Source organism: Camellia sinensis, chromosome 9 (assembly GCF_055761805.1).
Source record: "Camellia sinensis isolate YWXY chromosome 9, ASM5576180v1, whole genome shotgun sequence".
Lineage (NCBI taxonomy): Eukaryota > Viridiplantae > Streptophyta > Magnoliopsida > Ericales > Theaceae > Camellia > Camellia sinensis.
The window spans coordinates 138,231,988-138,245,856 of NC_138969.1; the positions used below are offsets into that span (position 1 = coordinate 138,231,988).

The 13,869-nt window shown below is 35.2% G+C and overlaps 1 protein-coding gene across 1 annotated transcript; it reads right to left on the reverse strand.

The window, feature by feature from the left end:
- Positions 1-701: 701 nt before the first annotated feature.
- Positions 702-5,763, reverse strand: LOC114318398 (protein INCREASED PETAL GROWTH ANISOTROPY 1). The gene is made up of 6 exons (XM_028265294.2): positions 4,328-5,763; positions 3,342-3,473; positions 3,049-3,230; positions 2,790-2,901; positions 1,107-1,241; positions 702-995 (listed from the first exon to the last, which is right to left on the reverse strand). Exons 1-6 carry the CDS (start codon positions 5,483-5,485, stop codon positions 867-869), a joined length of 1,848 nt encoding a protein of 615 aa, XP_028121095.2. The 5' UTR covers positions 5,486-5,763; the 3' UTR covers positions 702-866.
- Positions 5,764-13,869: the final 8,106 nt, after the last annotated feature.

The following is a 13,869-nucleotide window of genomic DNA, read 5'->3' on the forward strand; positions in this document are numbered from 1 at the left end:
ACCTGGCTTTTTTCTTTCCGAACGGAGCCTTAATCATTGAAAGACAAGATTTTATTTAGACGTCCAAAATTGAATTTTTGGTAACCAACAAGGAATTTAGTCACCAAATCTTGACATTCAACCACTCAAATTGTTTTGGCCGTTGTTTCCTTTAATTTTTTTGTTGGAAAAAAATTGAAATTTTGAAGGATTTTAATAAATTAATTGGCAATTAAAGGTGTATTGTCAACTAATGGTGTTAAAACAAAATTTGAAATTTATATATTTACCCATCCACAATCAATTATTTTATAGTAAAATTAAAATTGAAATACGAAAAATGTACGTAATTGTTAAAAATAAAGATCACAAAGGTAAAATAAACTTGTTGATATACAAATTTATATTTTGAGAGAACACAGTGTAATTATACCAAAACAGTAATTCTGTCACTACTCGTGGTAGATTGATGTAATTTTCCATAAAAGAAAATGTTTCTCCCTTGTTGCAAGGAGATAGAAAACAAAAGAAATTTCAAGGCAAAATTTTAAACTTCCACCACAGCAACAACCTGCTTTGAAGACTTCAATTATAAATCTACAATAATAAATCTTCCACCTAATAAAAAAATCTTCAATTATAAGGCATTGACATCAGAGATAGAACATCAATGGAAAACAACTAGTGCTACGTAATAACTAATAATGAATAAATTAGTCATCCTCAAGAAATAAATAAACTAGTCATTCTCATCATGTTGAACTAATTTATAATTCATGAATAAATTTGAATGTTGTAATGGCTGCTGCCATTGTATTTCACATACACGATGTTTCTGTATATACAACAAAAACCGGCAGCAATTCTGAAGCGGAGTTCGCTACAGATCAGTTAGCCGGGGACCTGCATACGAATTTCTGTTGTTGCTGGTTTTGGCTCTGTATATGGCACAATCTCGCTTTGTCTCGCAACTCTTGGAACGCTTTCATTGTTTCCACATCAAATCCACCAGCAAACTGCAAGAACCAATCTTTCTCATCAGTAAGATAACATTATAAGTATCATTGTCTTTCAGAGCACTGTAATTTTGGTTGTTGTAGGAAAAAGGGTATTATTATTGGTTTTACCTGATGAACTCGGAAGGCAAACCTTACACCTTGAACGATCAACTCTTCTTCTTCGGGACCACCACCAACTATTTCAAGTTCAGCTGATACTCTCTTCATGTGCTTCATGGCTAATTTCACAGATGCCAGCTTGATCTGCATTGACATAGACCATTATTACCTTGTCCTTCGTTTGGTGTTGTTTTGAAGTTACGACACTACAACTAGGAGCTCAATAATGTCATGGTTACCCATATAAATTAAAATCACTTTATGACTAGAAAACTAGGGTCAAAATCGGTAAATTGATGAATACTACGTTATTCGTACACCCTAATTTTCATCACTTCAACCAGTAATTATGGATGAGCCAAACACGCAGACTCACAGAATTCGGTCAAGGAGAAATTATAGTGCAAATTATGTTTAGATGCCACATTGATCTGCATCGATGTGCACTGTTATTATCTTTCCTTTGGTGTTGTTTGTTAGTGATGACAGAAGGTACGTACAGCTTGAAGACATGACAACACCAGCTAGGATTCTCAATAATGTCGTAGGTGCAATAAATCATAATTACTTTCTAACTAGAAAACTACAGTGAAAACAGTAAAATTGAAAACTAGAGTACTTCGAAGTTAATCCATCCCTAATACAGCATATCTGGGAGTAAAGAAGCACAGATACTTCTACGGATATAGCATGTTTGCGTCCGTGTTTGACACTAACACTCTTCAAACACTCTTAAAAGTGTATCCGACACTTCTTTAATGTGTTTTAATTTAAAAAATAAAATTTATAATATTTGACACTATACTGATATTTCGTAAGACACTTCGACGATATTTCTTGAAATCAAATTTTCATATACATGGCATATAATAAATTTATAAAAATATAAAATTTTAAAGTGTCCCAAGCGTGTTATGTCTTGCATGGCATATCAGCGTGTCCGTATCACATCCATGTTGTGTCTCTGTGCTTGTGGCTACTTAGTCTCGGAGTAATCATTTCACAAAAGAAAGAAAGAAAGGTTGGTTGAATAGGAATTAAAAAGCAATAAAAATCCAATCAATCTCTAAACTATTATCACATAAATATATGCTTCTTCAATCCATTCTAGTCTACTAATGACCAAAAATCTGAATTCATTAAATCCTCAGAAAATTTTTCACCAAACACTGTTTGGTAATGCTAATCCCGTAGCCAACATTATACAAATGAACAGGGAATGATGCTTCCTACTTCTACATCTCTCTCTCTCTAGTTTTTATTTGATCTTGAAGTATTTTAGTAAAAATATTAAATTTACCAGAACGTATAAATTGTCGCAACATTTATACTCCTTTAAACTCATAAATCTAAAGTAAACAATCATCAAACAAGCAATTACAATTTAGACATCTGAGAACTTCACATGTGTCAAACTCTATCCATCCCTTTTTTGTCATCTAGTAACCACTATTCATAGTATAATACTAAACAGAGTCAAACTGTGTCAATCTAATTTTGCTTGCCTCCCTCCGAAGATTAACAAGTATGACTCACTAAAGGGAACCCACTATAGAACTATTTAATTCATAAAAAAAGAGGTTTATCCAGGGTGGGCATATTTGTTATCATCAATATATATCCAGTCAGTACAGAAAGGCTATGCATATCAAAACTTTTATTAGGAAAAATATTGAGGAAGATGCTAATTACCTGACTTACATATCCAGAATCAAGCATCCAATCTGTTGGAATATGAAATGCATTGTATCGCTTAGTAGCCGATTCTCTCAATCGTGAGAGATTATAAACACCGTGCTCCAATCTGCATTAATCACATCACCAACTTTAAAATTAGGGATTATAGTTAAAATGAACAATTTAACCAACATCTAGATATCTATAATCTCAAATTCCATTGAAGATTCATATAACAAGAAATGACAGTTGCAGATAAGAAACTCAAGCATACTTTTCAAACAAGGCCTGCATTTTCTTGAGAGCAGGAGCACAATGCTGGCGTGGATCATCACGAAACGATGATGCCTCAGATTCAAGCTTCTTCAGATCACAATACCCAAATGCAGCTTCGCGCAACGCATCAGCCTTTTGCTCCGGCCAATCAAAATGTTTTAGAACAGCCCTTTCATCAACCTGAAGAAACAATTTTATTGAACTACATCCATAAAACTACGCAAAAAAATTTCTAATGGGTCGTAAGCTTGGAAAAAAGGAAAATAATTTATGGGTTTTCCATTAATATACCAGGTAAGAGAGCTCATCATCAAGCCATTTAACAAATGGCACAACATCTTCAATGTCTGTGAATGCAGCATTCGCAACTTCTTTGATGAGAAACCTAATGAAATCACCCTGTGTCTCCACATCCGTCTTAATCTGTAATTAACATACCAAATAAAGAATTATCATAAACTAATTTGCTGATATTATGTATAGCCAAAGTAACCCAAAAGCTACCCACTAAATTCTTTCAATGAAAAATGTCCTAAATCTGAAAAATGTTACCACATGAAATTGTTTACCTGACAACAAGAACTGCAAAAGTAGGTCAATGAAAAATGTCCTAAATCTGAAAAATGTTTCCACATGAAATTGTTCACATGACATCAAGAATTGCAAAAGTAGGTCAATATTATCTTGCATGTAAAGTTTCTCTCTTTTCACTACATTATTAATTAGAGCACCATGCGTTCAATGCCACAACTATCCAATAAATAATTACCCCTATATCTTACCTTCCCCAAAAGATCATGTTTTGAACTACCAGACCTTGAGCCAAGAACTCGAAAAATTTATACATGAACTATATAAGTTGTTGAAATGTGAATATTGCCATTTGGGTTTATCAAATTTTACACCTTTTTAAAAAAAAAAAAAAAATTATCATCTTTCGGACTGTGATCCTCTCATTGTATATTATAATGAAAAACTTCATTATATCTAACCAACGGTAAGTGTAATGATTTTTTTTAATTTAAAATAATTATAAATTTATAAATTTTATTTCACCATAACTATCTGAATTGAAAATTTTCCATTACAAATAAAGTATAAAAAAATAATATCCATCATTTCAAATCTCAACAGTGTCTTATATGCAAAAGATTATATGGGGGGTACCACTGAAGATACCAAAGAGTGGTCACTTGTGACTGACAGAGACAAAAAAATTAGTGGTAAAATTGTAAATAATGAAAATAACAGTGACTGTAGTAATTGTAAAAACATACAGCGAGCAAGTGAGTGGACCGGTTCTCAATTTCTCCGATCATGTCGCGAGCGTTCGCCGCCGAAGCCTCGGTGGCTCCGCCACCGGACTCCCGCCGGGAGTCCCTCCGCATCAGCGAATGGTAGAACTCCACCACCTCCGGCACTCTCCTCACCTTCGCCGCCACACACTTCATCCCCTTCGACGGCGGCGGCGGCGGCGGCGGCGGCAGGGCTGGAACCACCCTCGACGGAGGCGGCGGCGGCGGCGGTGGTGGATGAACCGAGTGCTCTGTCAACGCTCTCTCCGCCGCAACACTCAATGAACAGACGGAAGACGATGATGAAGAAGAAGACAACGATGGAGATCGTCTAGGAGGAGGTTTGGGAACCCTAGGCGCTCGAGATCTCAATGTGGAAGACTCGGAAGTCTCTGCGATTTCTTCAGAGTTACAGCGAGAGTGTCTCGGTCGATCAACTTCGACAATCTCATCTCTCTTCAACTCCTCATTGTTCTTGTGATTATTGATTTCATGATTCACACCATAATCGAATGATTTCACTCCTTTCTTCACATTCTTCATCAGATTTGACCTAACAGACACATCAATCAGTGCTTGAAACCTCTGCGAAGTCGATAACAATAACTCATCGCTCTCAAACTTGTTCGATTCCGTTACCGATTTCTTCAACGCTGCAATCTCAGACTCCATTGCCTTCACCTTCTTCTCGTTTTCCTCCTTCTCTTCCAATGTTTTGGCGTGAAGAAACTCCATATCATGCCTGAGGCTCTCGTTCTCGGCCTCCAAACACTCGATCTTCTTCGCATTTCGCTCAATCTCTTTGTCCTTGGAATCGATCTCTTGTTCGAGAACTGGTAGGATCGATACGGACTCTCTGAGGAGTTTGTGTTCGAGGAGTTGGGTCTGCAAGAGAGATTCTCTCTCGCGGAGTTGTTCGACGAGGTGGAGGAGCTCGGTGACGTCGGGGGGGCGGGGCTGGACCTGGGCGGAGGAGCAGCGGGGGAAGTAGACGCCGAAAGAGCGGGAGAAGACGGCGCCTTTCTGTGGAACCTTGCCGGAGCTCGGCGATGGCAATGGGAGCTTTGGGGATGAATCTGGTTTGGAATTTGAAGGCGATTTTTGGAAACCCATCGCCATTTTTACCTTCCCAGCAACCATTGTTGCTCCAAATCCAGATAAGCTCTCTCAATCTCTCTCTATCTATCTCTGTATATCTATCGTTGGGTTAGAATATAAATGGTGTGTAGAGAGAGAGAGAGAGAGAGAGAGTGAAGGGTCCAAAACAAGTTGTTGTCTGTTGTCTGTTGTCTGTTGTCTGTTGTCCGTCTGTGAGCGTAAGGTCTGCAAACAACAACTTGGAGTTTGGGAGAGGGAAAGAGTTTGGAATTTGAGAGAGAGAGAGAGAGTGTGTGTGTGTGTTTGGATGCTGAGAAATTGAGAGAGAAATTGAAAGTGAAAAGGGGGGGAGAAGAAGGTGAAAGAAAGTAAAAAATAGTGATACACAGATTACGAGAAAAGAAACGGTCTACTTTTCTTGGATCCACTTTTTAAAAACATTACTGCACTCACTCGCTTCACATGCGTAACACACGCGCCAATTTAATGCAATCCCTCAGAGTGCTTCAAAGGCTTGGGTTTCAAAGCCTGTGTTTGGACATAGTTTTTAGTCAAATAAAATAAAATATTACATTTAATTAATAATTATTATTATTTTTTTTTTATAAAAAATCAAAAAAATTAAAAAAATTCTTTCTAAACGACACATTTTAGTTCAAATTAAAATAGTCAAAAAAATTAAAAATTAAAAAGTCAATCCACTTTCCAAACAAACCTAAAATAAGATTTAGGGTGATACCTTATGCTTCCTTTGTGAAATGAAATGGTTTTATTGACTTTTAAATTTTTTTGATTACTTTAATCTGGATTAAAAACCTTTGTTTAAGTTAGACTTTTTGATCTTTTTAACTTTTATGAGAAAAAAAGTAAAATGATTATAATTCTTTCCTCTAACACTGATTTTGATAGAAGAGGAATCAGCGATGAGCAGACCGACAGGGCTTTGATATGAGCAAACAACATGGCTTTGAGATAACAGCGGCGTGGACCACTAGGCTGTCGGCAGCGTCGAGAAGAAGTAAAGAGAGAGTTGCGCAAAGAAGTAGAGAGAGAGTGAGAAAATGATTTGCTTAGGGTTTTGATTTGGGAACCATATATATATACATAGATATTTTTGTCATTTCGCAAAGGCATGTCTTTATGGACATAATAAAAGGGCTCTATTGGGAAGAGCTAAAAACGCCAGTTTTTGGCTTTTTACCCATTTTGGGTCACATCACTTCTCACATTTTTTACTCACAAAAAGATAAAATAGACTAAAAAAGTCAAAAAATTAGCTTTTTACCAACTTCCCAAAACACTCCAAAGTTGGGTGTGGACCTTCGAGTATAAGAAATACAAGATTTGATTTTTCACCTGAGTACCCTTTATTTTTTATGTGAAGAATATACACGAAATGTTCAATAAAATAAACGGTTTAAATTATCAAAACGAGATTTATAGTGACTCCACGAACCTGAACCATGCCTTCCAATATAATTGTGCCTACTTTAAAATAGGAGACAAAGATGGTAGAATACCAATTCATGCAAGATACCAAAACTCTTTTTTGATAGGTAAAATGAAATTTTATTGTTGAATGTTGTTTTAGAAAATACTAAGATCATTAGATAAGACATTTGGATATTTTTATACCATAATTTTTTTCATGCAATCCCTTTCAAATTGATGTAATTTTTTTTTTTTTTTGGGGGGGGGGGATAAATTAAGATGAAAATATTAGACAATCTTTAGTACATTTTTTTTTTTCTAATAGACACAAGTGAGTAAAAAAATATGATGATTAGTTGTGACATGATTCAAACTAGTGGTTGCGACATACCATGCGTGTGCAATTCAGATGAGAAAAAATAAAACAAATAATAAAGAAATTAATATTATATTATATAAATTGCTTAAATGGTAAGTGTGTTCTTATTAAAATTCAAGATCTTTAGTTCGAACATTGCTTTCGTTGTTATATAATAATTTTTTATTTTAATATATAAAAAAACTGCCATGTGGTATGAAGAGAAAGTTTGAAGGTTTGGATACCAAATCCAGTGATCACAAATATAATAGTATAGATAGATTAAGATGGTAAAAGATGGTTTTTTTCATGCAACATGTCTAGGTTTAAGTCTTACTAGGCTTTATTCTGCATCTTACACAAGTCCCACCATTTTGAAAGAAAAAATAATAGAGACGACATCTCTTCATTTTTTTATCTAGACTTGATGCACTAAGACCATCTCTAACCCTTCACCAAACCTAGCATCAAATTTGAAATTTGGTGAAAAAGGCACTGTTTGGAGTTCCAACGGTTTTACCAAATTGCTATCAAATCGAGAATTCACCAAACATTTCACCAAAAGGAGGACAGGCTCCGCATTTCACCAAAACACTGTGCATAACCGTTGAGGGAGACCAACCGGTCGACCAGCCGGTTGACCAACCGGTTAACTACCAAAAGGTTCAAACAGTTCTAAAAAAAGTTCAAACTGTTGAAAAAAAAAAATTGCCTTACCGGTCGACCAGCCAGTTCGATCGACCACTAAAAAGTTCAAACAGTTCAAAAAAATCAAAAAAAAAAAAAAATTTGGCTTAACCGGTCGACCAACCGGTTATCCCGGCACAGATTTGATGAAAATTTGATGAAAATCAATCATTGGAGCACTCGGTATCAGATTGAGAAAAAAAATATTTTTTTATTTAGATTTGATAAAAATTTTGATTCAGAATTGGAGATGCTCTAAGAAGTAACCGTCGAAGGCACAATTGTTGGATTTATTTTTCTAGTGTGGCCCAATAGCCTACATATTTTTTACATGTTTTAATTTATTTGGACTCCACAAATAGATAAAGCCAATATTTGAGATCAAGTTCAGTAAATAAAATTTTAATATAATCACTCTTCTAAGATAAGAAGGAAACCTTGATGGATTAAGAATTCTTCTGATAGAGTTTATCTGGCCCTCTTCTCTCCTCTATATAAGGATGGGTGACTCCCCTTTCATATCATGAGTTATTTTTCCATCACTTTAAGTTTTATAGTCATCCTAATTAAGAGAGACAGAGAGAAGAAGGTGAGCCAAAATTAAAGGTTCAACTCTAAGGGGTATTTTCTCAACTTCTCTAATTCAATGGCTGACAAAGGTATATTCGTTTTATTCTTGAGTTGTATTGAATTCATGATCCTGTAAAGTTTAATTCCGCATTATTATTATGGTTACATGTATTATTAAATCTTGCATGTGGTATCAGAGCTTTAGTTGTGAATCAATACACCTTGGAATAATAATATATTTATGAATATTGTTATTATATTATAATTATAATTATTCATAACAACATATTTTTTGTTCATAAGGTTTGAACTCTCGGCATGTGTTGGTTATCTTGAATATACGCTGTATGTTCAACCTTGTAAGCTGCATGCCATATTTATTAGGCAGTGTCTGAATGGTACATCTAATCTCTTTCATATTCATTATGCATCAAAGAAACTCTTTTTGTGTTGTTAAAAGTCAAAGGTTGTGTAAAAGAAGATTTCATTCCTGATTTCTAAATCGTAACTAAGTATGCACATCATGGACTCCCTCACTCACTTTGTTTTGTGATATGTTAGGTGCAAACTTTTATGTAATTCTATATGCTGTTCATATGCATGTTTTGATTTATTATCAATTTTAGTAATAATAATTATTTTTATAATCATCATAATATGTTATTGAATTGAGTGTATTGCTTGCCGTTATGATAAAGTGCATAGATTAAAAGCAATTTTAGAATTTTGCTGAATCGTTCGGACTATTAAATAAATATATTTATTTGATTGTATCACATTAGAGGATTATGTTTTTGCTTTGTTTAATTATGCACACTTATTGTCTATTATTGTTAAATATTTATATATTTTCATGATTTAAAATTGATATCATGATATAATTTTATGACATTGAATATTAAATATTAAAGTGGTTAATTCATATTAGGTGTAATTCTTATTAACCATTATTTTAGATATTCATGATTGTTATAATATATATATAAATATTCCTGTTCATCCAGAGTTATTATTATTATATTGGTAATAGCAAACACATAAAAGAAATTTTAGAAATCATAAAAATAGTGATCTCATTAAAATTGTGATTGAATTAATGATAATTAAATAACTCAAAATTAATGAATAGAGAATATTGTTGGTTAGTTCCTTATTCATAGGGTTTACTAATTTAGTAGCTGCCAAAGTGGCCTAGATTTGTAAAACTTATGAATATAGAACTACATAAAAGAATTGTTAAAAATGGTCACATTAAGGTCGATAATATTCTCAATTGCAGTTATAATTAGGAGATTGAGACTAGCCCAAAGGAGAGTCACTTTCAAATAATTATGAACTGGGTAGGATAATGTAACTTATGTAATTTGAAAGATTAGAATTGAATACCCAAAGGTAACATGACTAGCTGAAAAATTGCATAAATTACTTTAGACCTACATAAGTGATTCTTGACGAATGGACAATAGATATACCTAAGTTTTGCCTAAGTTTTGCCCAAAGGAAAAACTTATGTGATATCAATAGTTCATCATAATTCTCAAAGCTTTAATATGTATATTGTTCTATCTTATTTCAGTAAAAGTTCCCACCTCATTGCACTCTCTTACATCGGGCGTCCCTCTACTTACTGGCTCGAATTTTTCGGAATGGTATGAACATGTTCAGTTTACACTGGGTGTGTTGGACCTCGATATGGCATTGCTTGAAGATAAACCTGCAGACATTAATGAATATAGTACTGCAGAACAAGTTGCCCTTTCTGAATCCTGGAAAAGGTCCAATAGACTCAGTTTGATGTTCATGAAGATGACCATTGCAAATAACATCAAGACCTCCTTACCTCAAACTGTTAATGCATTGGAATACTTAAAGGCTGTTGAAGATCGATTTAGATCTGCTGACAAGTCACTTGCTGGCACTATTATGGCTGAATTGACAACAATGAAATATGATGGCAACCGAGGAGTTCAGGATCACATCCTCAATATGGCTGACAAAGCTGCAAAGCTTAAAACTTTAGGAATGCAAGTTGATGAAACTTTCCTCGTGCAGTTTATTCTCAACTCAGTTCCATCACAGTACAACGCATTCAAAATTCACTATAACACCAATAAAGATAAGTGGAATTTGAATGAGCTGACTAATATGTGTGTTCAGGAGGAAGTGAGGTTAAGGGAGGAAGGACGTCAAACTGCATTGGCTGTAATTCATGAAGCTATAAAGAAAAAGAAGGGTAAGTTTGTAAAATCAAAGAAAAATCCACCAAAGAAAAAGAATGAACCTGGGGAAGAAAATCAGGCTAAAAATGGTTTCACTGTCAAGTGCTACTTTTGTGGCAAGAAGGAACATGTGAAGAAAGACTGCAGCAAGCGAAAGGCTTGGTTCGAAAAGAAAGGTAAGAAATTTTCTTTTGTTTGTTATGAATCAAATCTTGCTGAAGTACCTTCCAATACGTGGTGGATTGACTCTGGGGCCACAACCCACATTACAAATGACATGCAGGGATACCTCTAAACCAGGAAACCGAAGGAAAGTGAAAGATTTGTCTATATGGGGAACCGTCTCAAAGCTGAAGTCGTAGCTATAGGAACCTATCGACTGATCTTAGAGACGGGTCATCAGATGGATCTAGAAGACACTTTTTATGTTCCTTCAATTTCTAGGAATTTAGTTTCGTTATCCAAATTGGATCGTGTTGGATATTCAGTTTTATTTAATTGTGGAAAACTTAATTTAATGTTTAATTCAAAACTGATTGGTTCTGGTAATTCATGTGATGGTTTATATAAAATTACCTTAAATCATGAGTTTGCACAATCATTAGTAACTCTGCATTCGAATATTGGTTTAAAACATGGTCTAATTAATGAAAAATCATCGATCTTGTGGCATAGACGGTTGGGGCATATCTCCAGAAATAGAATTGAAAAATTGGTGAAGAATGGGATTTTGAAAAACCTAGACTTCACTGATTTTCAGATATGTGTGGATTGCATTAAAGGAAAGCAAACCAAACACACCAAGAAAGGTGCCACAAGAAGTAATGAGCTTCTTGAGATAATTCATACAGATATTTGCGGGCCACTCAACATCCCATGTCTTAGTGGTGAAAAATATTTTATCACATTTATAGATGACTTCTCACGTTATGGATATGTGTATCTAATTCATGAAAAGTCTCAGGCTGTTGACATCCTTGAGGTGTACATAACTGAAGTCGAGAGACAATTAGATAAAAAGGCTAAAATAGTGATATTAGACAGGGGTGGTGAATATTATGGTAAATATGATGAGTGAGGCCAAATCCTGGCCCATTTGCCAAATTCTTAGAAAAGAAAGGCATTTGTGCTCAATATACAATGCCTGGTACGCCACAGCAGAATGGAGTTGCTGAAAGGCGTAATCGTACACTTAAAGATATGGTTAGGAGTATGTTAAGTTACTCAATTGTACCTATTTCAATGTGGGGTGAAGCTTTAAAGACTGCAATGTATATCTTAAATAGGGTTCCTAGTAAGGTGGTCCCAACAACTCCTTTTGAGTTGTGGACTGGTAGGAAACCTAGTTTGAGACACTTACATATTTGGGGTTGTCCAGCAGAGGCAAGAATCTTCAACCCACAAGAGAAAAAGTTGGACTCAAGAACAATATCTAGGTATTTCATTGGTTATCCAGACAAGTCTAAATGGTACAAATTTTATTGTCCTAATCACAGTATGAGGATAGTGGAGACTGGTAATGCTAGATTCCTAGAGAATGGTGAAATCAGTGGGAGTGAGAAAACACGAGTGGTGAATTTCGAGGAAATTAGGGTAGATGTGCCAACATTTGACCCTTATAGAAAAGTTATTGTTCCTCAGACTATTCCACAGGCTGAGGAAAACGAACAGCATGATGAAAATCCTTCACCACCTCATGTTTCACCACTTCATGAAGATACAACCATTGAAAATATTGTAGAACCACCACAACCGGCAGTTCTGAGAATATCTCAAAGGGAAAGAAAGCCTGCCATTCCAGATGATTACATGGTGTATCTACAGGAATCTGATTTTGATATTGGGATTAACAAAGATCCAGTCTCATTTTCACAAGCCATGAATAGTGATGATTCTTCTAAATGGGTCAATGCTATAAATGAAGAGTTAAAATCCATGGAACAGAATAGTGTTTGGGATCTCGTCGAATTGCCTAATAACTGCAAAAAGGTCGGGTGTAAATGGGTCTTCAAGACCAAGCGTGACGCAAAAGGCAATATCGAACGATTTAAAGCCAGACTTGTTGCCAAAGGTTTTACTCAAAAAGAAGGCATAGACTATACAGAGACCTTCTCTCCGGTATCTAAGAAGGAATCGCTTAGAATCATCCTAGCATTGGTAGCTCATTATGACTTAGAGTTGCATCAAATGGATGTGAAAACTGCTTTTTTAAATGAGAATTTGGATGAAGAAATTTATATGGAGCAGCCCGAAGGATTTGCAAAGAAAGGTAAAGAACATTTAGCTTGCAAATTAAAAAAATCCATATATGGCCTTAAACAAGCTTCTAGGCAATGGTATTTAAGGTTTAATGATACCATTACCTCTTTCGGATTTAAGGAAAATGCAGTTGATCAGTGCATATATCTGAAGGTTAGTGGGAGCAAGTTCATTATGTTGGTGCTATATGTGGATGACATTTTGTTAGCTAGTAATGACCTTGGCTTATTGCATGAAACCAAGGAATATCTCTCCAAGAACTTTAAAATGGTCGATATGGGTGAGGCAAACTATGTTATTGGCATAGAGATCTTTAGGGATCGATCTCGAGGATTGCTAGGACTATCTCAAAAAGGATATATTGATCGTGTTTTGGAGAGATTCAATATGCAGTTTTGTTCAGCCGGTGATGCACCCATCATGAAGGGTTATAAATTAAGTGAAAAACAGTGTCCAAGGAATGACTTGGAAAGAAAACAAATGAAGGACATTCCATATGCATCAGCTGTAGGGAGCTTGATGTATGCCCATACATGTACCAGGCCAGATATTAGTTTTGCAGTTGGAATGTTGGGAAGATTCCAAAGTAATCCTGGAATGGAACATTGGAAAGCAGTAAAGAAAGTTATGAGATATCTTCAGGGAACAAAGGATTATATGCTCACCTATAGGAGATCAGAACAGTTGGAAGTTATCGGATACTCAGACTCAGATTTTGCTGGTTGCCTTGATAGTAGAAAATCTACATCGGGTTTTGTTTTTCTACTAGCTAGTGGAGCAATTTCATGGAAGAGTGTGAAGCAGTCCACTATTGCTTCATCTACTATGGAGGCTGAGTTTGTGGCATGCTTTGAGGCTACAAATCATGCTTCATGATTGCGAAATTTCATCTCAGGACTTGG